Source organism: Pundamilia nyererei, unplaced genomic scaffold (assembly GCF_000239375.1).
Source record: "Pundamilia nyererei isolate P.nyererei 1_Seehausen unplaced genomic scaffold, PunNye1.0 scaffold00010, whole genome shotgun sequence".
NCBI classification, from domain to species: Eukaryota; Metazoa; Chordata; class Actinopteri; order Cichliformes; family Cichlidae; genus Pundamilia; species Pundamilia nyererei.
The window spans coordinates 165,287-174,639 of record NW_005187411.1 but is presented as its reverse complement, the minus strand read 5'-3'; the positions used below and the strand labels follow the sequence as shown (position 1 = coordinate 174,639).

The 9,353-nt window shown below is 39.4% G+C and overlaps 1 protein-coding gene across 1 annotated transcript in view; it reads left to right on the top strand.

The window, feature by feature from the left end:
• The first annotated feature begins 5,557 nt into the window (after positions 1 to 5,557).
• Positions 5,558 to 9,353, top strand: part of LOC102216079 (amino-terminal enhancer of split-like) — a 6,766-nt gene continuing 2,970 nt past the window's right edge. The window contains exons 1-3 of the mRNA XM_005723685.2: positions 5,558 to 5,997; positions 8,576 to 8,673; positions 9,283 to 9,346. Coding sequence (XP_005723742.1) covers positions 5,971 to 5,997; positions 8,576 to 8,673; positions 9,283 to 9,346 — 189 coding nt within the window. The 5' untranslated portion in view covers positions 5,558 to 5,970. The remainder of the gene's footprint in view (positions 5,998 to 8,575; positions 8,674 to 9,282; positions 9,347 to 9,353) is intronic.

Here is a 9,353-nt window from a genome sequence, read left to right as displayed (position 1 = left end):
GGCTGGTTTAAAAAAGAATCTTCACAGTATGGGGACAAGATAATTTTAAAAGTAATTAAAGATTTTTTTTTTTTTTTTTAATTTATATAATTTATGGACCAGGTTTGAAGGTGTTGATAATTTGACTGCTTTCGATTTTGTTGAGTTTGTTTTTCCTCTCCGCCTAACTTGAGTCTGAACTGCTGTAAAAATGAATGTCTGGTAGTGTAAGGATCTTATTTCTGCTTTCTCTTTCTTATTGAGACCTTTCCAGTTGTACTTGCGATGACATCTCCATTCATGATGAACCTGTTTTTCTTTAGGAGCCCTCACATTTTAATTTTTTATTTTAAGAAATTCATATTTTTCTGTTTATAGATGCAGTGCTGTAATGAATACCTAAGAAAATGTACAGTGTGAACATAGTTGGTTTTTTTTTTTTTTTTTTTTTTTTTTTTTTTTTTTTTTTTTTTTTGGGGGGCGGGACGGGTCTGGCTCGTGAGTAGTGCCAGTGAAGTATGGATATACTTTTTCTTTTTCTTTTTTTTTCTCTCCTTTCAGTGTCTTTGACCTTTTCTACAGGTGACTTACCCTTCATCCTCATTAAGGGCTATCACAGTGCATAAGGCATCAGACAGTGGGGAGTGGAGTACAGGACCACAGTGAACCAAGTCATCCAATACTAATGTGTTTATAAATGGAGATTACTTGCAGTATGTGCTTTAAGAAGTATAGGCAGGGTGTTTGTGTGTGTAGAGAGTTTACCACCACTAAGCAGTTTTCTTAATGCATTTAAGTATCGGGCCCTACGGCCAACCTGATCTTCACTACGTTTTGTTTGCATTGGTATCACAGAGTTACCTGTGACACCCTGTGCAGTATAGAAACACTTATCAGTAAAGACACTACTACCAGGACAAGTATTGTGTGTTTTCCAGAGTATTTGAGCTATAGATGATAGCCAGGAATTTATTTTAAATTTTTTGTGTGTGTGTGTGCGCGCGCGCGTGTGCATATTTTCACCTGTCCACATTTAGACGTTGATTTTCTAGGCAGCCATTACTGTCAGCTGAAGCCAGTAGAGGGGTCTGATTTGCTCCAAATTCGGCCTTTCTTTGCGTAGAAGTTGTTGTTGTCGTTGTTGTCGTTGTTGTCGTGTGATAGCTACCTCTTAAATCATGGACTTGGGCACATAAACTTGGGCAACTTTTCCGCATTGTCAGACTCTGCTGCGTTATCATGTAATTACATAGACAACACTAAATATTCCCTGAGAAGTGGGAACTTTTTTTCTAAAGCCCCTTAACATTTAAGTTTCTTGAAATCCTCATCCACTATCCAAGAGCAGAGGTCTGTGGAAATTTACAGTTTCTCTGAAGTGACTTGTTTGTTTTTCTTTTTCTTTTTTCTTTTAAATGAGCGGAAACCAAAGGCTACACAAGTCAGTAGTTCAACTTAAAATGTAGGTATGCTTCAAAAGTGCTAAGTGGTGAAATAATGTCTGAACATTAATGTATACATATATATTTAAAGAAAAAACAACACCAGTGTGGTTCTTAATGGCCATTTCTGTCTGCTGAAAATGACCCTGCTTTTGTGGTGACAGCCAACTATTTGGTCTGCTGTCTTAAGGAGGAAATGAAGTGGGATGACTAAATCTGTATAAATCCCCAAGTATTTATCAGTAGTTGTGTTATTATTTACTGTGTGTGGAGTGCAGCTCGCTTTATTGGTGACGAACCATTTCAAACTTGACTCTTCAACTCTGGCACATGGTGAAGTCGCGTGGTGGCTGTCGGTGTGGGTTTGTTAGCAGGCCAGCGTTGCACAGCATGTTATTTTTGTGACACATTTTTGTCTCAACATATGAGCGGGAAAGGGGGAGGGCAGTTGTTATGATAAATAATTATCCTGTCTTTAGCATTAACTTGTTAAAACAAAAAGACTGTTTTCACTACAACACTTATTTATTGCCTTTCATTGCCTTGACTAACAAGAGATGGTAAACCTGGCCCTGTGCGGTTTTCCTTTTGCCACGTTTGGGCGATCAGGGTTGTGTGGCGCCCCCTTCCCATGGGCTCGTTGTTGGACTAAGGGGCATCAAACGTATCTTTTGGACATCAGTGTGAAGTTGGTGCATACTCAAATGTTTCCCCCTCCCCCCCTTTTTTTTTTTTTTCCCCCCCCTCTTCTTTTTTGGTGATTTATTTTTTTTCTTCCTCTTTCTCTGTATGATAAGACATTACCAGAACACTATTTTAGGACCACTTGATTTAATTTCCCTCACTCAAGTGAAACCCGAAGGTCAATTGTGTAGTGGTGTGTGTATAAAATGCTGTTTTGTTTGTTTTCTTTCTCTTTATTTTGTATGTAAACCAAATGTAAATTATGTATTATACTGAGTGTGCCAACCCCACTCTCTCTAGAGCCAGGCTCTCTCTCCAAGTGCCAACGCTGTGGTCATTTATCAAAAGGGCCACCACCCGAGATGGTCCCCCTTTTTAAATAAAACACACCAGAGACTAAAAGGATCCATGATTTAAGTACACACGAAGACTTTATTCTGTATTTAAGATCGAAGATTTAGGAGATAATCTGCTGTTTTCTAAGAAACTGTAATTATAATTGCATGTGCTGTTTATTTTGTGTTGGAAGTGAGGGCTTGGATGTTTTCACTGAAGCAGAGCCCTTTTACGAAGGGGTTTCAATCAGTTGGTTATTATCAATTTATTGATTTACATAACTCTTGCCATATTTTATTTTATTTTTTGTGTGTTTCATGTATTTGTTTCAACCACTGTTGCCTGATCCTCATTCAAACATGAACATGACTTATGATCATTGCCGCCTTCTAAGAGAGAAACATAATGACAAGGTATCTGTTTTAAATTGAAATAAATTTGTTCCTATACTTGCTGATGATGTGTTGCGTGGGTTTTATATCTTCAGTTGAATAAAAATCGAATTCTGATTGGTAATGTCAAGTTGATGATTAAAGCCGGGGTAGTCTGTATTTATTTGAGATCTGAAAGAGCATGACCTGGATTCGTTTTTCTTCCTTAATTTTTGGGGGCATATTAGGCTTTGTTAGACAAGACTATGTAGGTTAAATGGGATCTTGAGAAGGTGAGTGTCAGAAACTTGAACCCAGATTATTACTCAGGATTATAGGTACACGGGTTTCCTGCCTGGGGTCTTTGACCAGTCACAGGTTTTTAGGGACTGTGCATCCCTAGAAGACGATGATGATAAAGAAGATAGATGTTCAGCCTGATTCAAATGAAGACTTCCCTGTAGGAAAACCATCCCAGTGTTAACATGTAGGGTTTAGAAGAGAAAACCCATGTCATGCTTGGAAAAGCCTTTAAGCAATGTGTTTTTACCACAACTACTACTAGACAGGTCAGCTGATTAATATTTTCCTCGTGATGTGCAAGTGTGTTACTGTGGCAGCAAAGTGGCTTTGTCACATGTAACTAATAATGTAACATTCTAACAGTGACCACTGAGTTAAATCAGTCAGCCTGATGTTACAGTAATGTTGTGGCTTTAGTTGCCTACAAATTTTCAGGGGGAAAAAAAGCAAAACATAACTTAGTACTTGGTGGAAAAACCCTTGTTGACAAGTACCTCGGTAAGACTTTTCTTGTAGCTGTTCACCAGGTTTGCACACATGTCAGGTGAGAGCTCTTCCTCCAAACACCCAAGAGAGATATGTGCAAACCTGAGAGACTTTACTAAAACTCTAAATCCTTTAGCTTTCTTAGCTGCTGTAAGGCAACTTCATTTATTCTTTAGGATGAAAATGAACATTTTATGTTGGACAGTGAAATGATCACATTCACTTTTTTTTTCTAGATTTTAAAACCTTTGTGGCTGTAGCTCAGGTGGCAGAGCAGGTCAGCCACTAATCAGAAGGTCGGTGGTTCGATCCCAGGCTGCCTCCTGGCTGCATGCCAAATATCCTTGGGCAAGATACTAACCCCATGTTTGCCTACTGGTGGTGGTCAGAGGGCCCGGTGGCGCCAGTGTCCGGCAGCCTCGCCTCTGTCAGTGCGCCCCAGGGCAGCTGTGGCTACAATGTAGCTTGCCATCACCAGTGTGTGAATGTGTGTGTGAATGGGTGAATGACTGAATGTAGTGTGAAGCGCTTTGGGGGGTCCTTAGGGACTAGAAAAGCGCTATACAAATGCAGGCCATTTACCATTTTTTTCTTTTTTTTTAAAAAATCTTCCTATGTCATATTCTGATTTCACTGTAAGATGCCAAAAGCTGTTCAGCGTAATATTAAGGAAGTCTGTGCACAGTGGAAGGCCGCATTCCTAACCTCCAGAGGGACTGTCCATGCAGCCATAGAACTTGTGTTAAAATCCTGAGGACCAATGGGAGGAAGGTTGGATAAATGGGATTCCACCTGTAGTCGCAGTAAAGCTGCTGCAGATATAAACCAAAGGCTTCATTCCATCTTCAGAAAAACATTTAGCCTTTTTTTAAATACAGTTATGTCCTTAGGTATTTGAACAGTGGCAGATGTTTTGTAATTTTGCCCCTGTACACCACCAACGAAGTGGATCATACAGTCAAGATGTGATTAAAGTGGAAACTTTCAACTTTAACTCAAGACACTCGGTAAAACTGTTTAGGAATACAGACATTTTTATTCATAGGCCATAGGCCGTAGCATTACACATAGCTCTCCTCAGTAAGGATGTTTTTCTAGTACAAAGTCCAAATATGTACATGTTCTAATTAAACGGCTAGTCGTCCGAATGTCAGCATCACACCCACTACCAGGTGGTATGCGCATGTTTAAGCTTCCCAAAAAAACAGACCCAAATCAAATCACATCCACATCAGGGGGAATCCTGCAGGGTCAGTGCTGTGTGTCATCAGCAGAAGTAGGTCAGTCACAAAGATCCAAAAAGTCAGTTATGTTGTTTTATTACACATTCATAATTGCACAACGTTTTAGCATAATTCAACAATGGCATCCTTTGAAAGTTTCCAAGAATGAAATCAGACCACTGTAGTATGAAATATGAAATTGAGCAAAAACTCTGGAACAACATTTGTCTGTCAAGGCTGGGCAATGATGTCAATTTCAGTAATTTCTAATTTAACAATTTCACCTTGTGTAGAGATTGGCGCCCCCAAGTGGTAAGCTGTTTCTGCTTGCTACTTACTTGCTACTCACAGCCTGTCACAAAAACACAATTTGTTCATATTCCTTTAGTTGAATGAAGCATGCCAGAAATGTCACAGTTTGACATGTTTATATCCTCGTAGGAGTTAGATGGGATCAAGACTTTGCACAGTACTGTACATTTTGCAGATGAAATAAAAAACAACTTTGTAGATGCTAAATTTCAGCACAAATGTTTCTTTAAAAAATAATTTAATTTAAAAAAATCTATTGACACAAACCTAGACAAATTGTGACTTTTTGGGAGCCCTTTTAGTAATTCAGTCCCGGGTCTAAGACCTTATTTTCCGGCCCCAGCCCCCCTGTCTCCGGCCCTGGCTGCAGCCACGAGCCGGTCAGTTCAGCTCTGTGTCACACGGGGCGCCCGCTCCTCCGCGGCTCACTTTGTTTTCCGCGTGATGCTGCTCTTCTCTTCAAAGCCGAGGAAAGTCAGGGGCTCATGTGTCAACATCCAGGGTTTCCCCGGGGAGGAATAGCATTAGCGTTATTCCAAATAAAGAAAAGCAAAACAAAACTCAAAAACGCCTGATGTTGCTTTGAAGAACCTTTTATTTTTGTTAACAAATTACTCCTCGGAAGTATCGGGGTTTTTTTTTACTTCAAAGACTAGAAGACGACCTAAGGCTCCTGCTGCTTTGACGTTAGCTAACGTTATTTTAAAGGATGACAGAGTACAAAGTGCGAATAGCGTCTCCAGTCATTTAATAACATCTGGGGAAACGTTAGCTTAGCCAGCTAGCCTGGTAGTTCGATTAGACAGAGGAAAGGCGGCGAAACACACTGCTGACATGATGTTTCCTCAATCGAGGCACTCGGTAAGTTGGCCGGTTGAACTTCTCCCCGGGTGGAAACTGAGCTAACGCTAGCTAGCAACACACAGCTGATACATATCGCTGCTTCCTGCAGGTAGCTGTCATCGTCACAGTGCAGGCACTGTGGCAGCTTAGCTCTTTACTTCGAACAAACGGCGAGCTATACGGCTCACTTATGTGCAGACACAGTCTATCGTTAGCTAGCTTCTCTTAAGACCGAGAAAGTTGGAGTGATGTTGTGCGTTGTTTAGACGGTTTTAACACCCCTTTTGCTACTTGCAGCAAACCACAACGCACATTTAAGCATGCATTCATTTTGAGAAAATATACTTTAAATGTTGCGAAAATAGGGCAGGTTTTCACTGAACATTTGTTAACTATTATAGGACTTTGTTTATTGGCGACTTTGGGGAATTGACACTTTAATTTAAAACGATCAATTGCTAGTATTATTATAAAAATATGTAACAATAAGTGCATAAATGTGTGAGTACATAAAAGTGTGATTATTTACAAATGTACTGATTATTTTCTAGATCAAATGGCACATTACTTGTTGTGCAGAGTCAGACTCTTACAAAAAATATGTCCCACCTGACCCTCCTCAGAATCAGCTGATTTTGTGTGCCTGTGTTTGTTCAATAACCTCAATTGAAGCCATGGGAAATCTTACTTTCATACTCGATATTTTCTGAGTTAAATCCCCTGAAGTGCGTACAGATTGGTTGAAATAAGTTATAATTTTTAAGGCACTTTTAAGCCCCCATAACGTCTGAAGTACATGAAAGCTGAAATGCTGAAAAGAATGTACAGCCATTGTCCACATGAGCAACATTATTGCGTAAACAGCAGCAATGTTAAAGGTATCACTGATCAGTATGTGACCACTGCCTATTATGATGCACAGTTTTAGATATGAAAAGAAGAGAATGAAGATATTCATCTAGACATTCTGTGCCAGTCATTGTCCTGGCCCTGTAGAAATGACAAGTATCCGATACTAAGATCTTCAGTCATTGCTGTTGTTCACAGTCTGATGATAGAAGCAGGTCGACAGATAAGGGCTTGGCATTATGAAGAAGAGAAATTCTTAGAGAAGCAATGAAGGCTCCAAAGCTTCTGAGTACTTCGGAGGTTCTCAGGGCTCGAATGCTCCTATGTACTTTGATATTGTACATGTACACGATTGTCTGAAAATATTCATAGTATGAATGTAAAATTATGCACCAATTCATTAAATATGCTTAAGTTACTGTAAAAAAAAATCAGGTAGGAGCATTTTATGTAAAAACAAAGATACCGGAGAAACTCAAACCAGAGTGTGCCTGGCATTTTTGTTTAAACAAAATCTAAATTCACTTAGTTTCAAATCATTTTAGTCAACTATATTTTTAATGGTATATTAAATGTAGACAGATGTATCTACTTTCACTAATAGTTAGCAATAGCTATTAGTGAATGTGAAACAAGTACAAATTAAGAAAGCTGGCATACAGCCTCATATATGTTTATATGCCAAGTTCTGTTCAAAAAAAGAACATGTGCATGATTGTTGGCTAGTTTCAACATGTGACTGCTCTTTGCTGTTCCTCTTTCTGAGGGGGGTGGGCTGTGTCATATGTCTTTCCTCTCTGAACGTGACCATGGAACAACTTGCATGCTGTGCTTCTGTTTTACTTCTCCAGACCCGCCTAGCGATTCCTTCAATTACCGTTACACATTCTCATACGTTTGGAGCTTTTCCATTTTTTGTCAAATTCCAAAACATGTAGCTCAATCAGTGAATTGACTTATTGTTTTATGTCTACAGGTTGAGCTAATGCTGATCGTTTCATTGCTACTGCAGGTTCACCCATTTCCGATCTAGCCAGTTTCATCACTTCATTTTTGCACACCTGAAACTGGTCGCATTCGTGCAGAGTTGTGATTTCTGTGATCTCCATGTAACCGGCTGCATCGGGCCTCTCTCTTCAATCCCATAATCCGGCTGGAAACCTCTTGCTCTTGTGCCACTTATTTAGAGAGTAATGAGGTTTAGAGAACCAGATAAACCATGGATTACAGCTTTGGACTGTTGGTTTAAGTGTAGTCTATACATAACCGGACTTCTAATGCAGCCTCTAAATACCTCTCACATATGGTCTGCATGGACACACTTCTGTAAACACATTTCCTCAATCAACACACTTTGTGGCTTAGACAGATGTTTCATATCCGTACCTTTAAGACAGCTGTGACTGTCTGTAGACAATTCACAGTTGTGTGCTGTTAATCAAACACCCAGCTACTTTCTTTATCTCATTTTATGATGTGCACACAGACATGTGTACATCGTAGGATGCATGTCTGTGTACATGGTACGGCTGAGTCTGAGCTTTCTTTTAGCTATCCTCTCAAAGGGTTAATCTGCAAGGTCAAACTGCTGCTTTCAAACAAACCTAAACAAACCTTCATTAAAACACACATGCTCTGCAGCAGGGAGCTCTCATATGTTCATGTAAAGGATGATGATTTTTCTTAGAATTTCTAAGTCACCTTCTCGAAGCTGAAAATCAACCAGACACCTTCTTGTGTTTCTTAGGCATCCTCTCAGTCCAGCCAACCTCTCAAGTTCACCACCTCTGATTCCTGTGACCGCATCAAGGACGAGTTCCAGTTCCTCCAAGCACAGTACCACAGGTATTCATTTAACACATCCATACACACCTAATTTAATCTCTAATAAAAGTCACACACTTTCTTCCTGCAGTGTTTTGTTGTTACTGTCTTTTGTGAAATGGCCTCATTTAAGGCAGCTAATTATTCAGAAATGGACTTCATAATGTCAGTCAGCTTTTAGTGAACTTACTTTCTTCACTCAAACGATCCTCAAAGTCATTTTTGTCATTTTATAGGCATGCTTCTGTTTTCAGAACCGCTGCTCCTTCTAGATTTTGGTGAAACAACATGAATTTGTCCTAGATATGGGTATCCGGTAAATAAATATATTTAAGGAATGTTCATTTTATTATTGTAAGGTTATTTAAACAAATGGTTTCATATTACAGTAAATGCTGAATGCCCTTTTTTTTGCTGGAAAGTAGATGAGAGGATTGATATAATTCTCATGTCTGTATTCTAAACATGAAGCTTAAGCCAGCAGGCTGTCAGCTTAGCTCAGAGTAAACAAGACAAGTTGTGGAATTAGTATAATTCCCCCAAAGTGCAGTTATCCCCAAACAGGATGAATACATACATTTGCTTTCGAGCTGCTCTTTCTCATATTATATTTCTACACTTCTTACCCAGTTTGAAGCTGGAGTGCGATAAGCTGGCTTCTGAAAAGTCAGAGATGCAGCGTCACTATATCATGGTAAGTG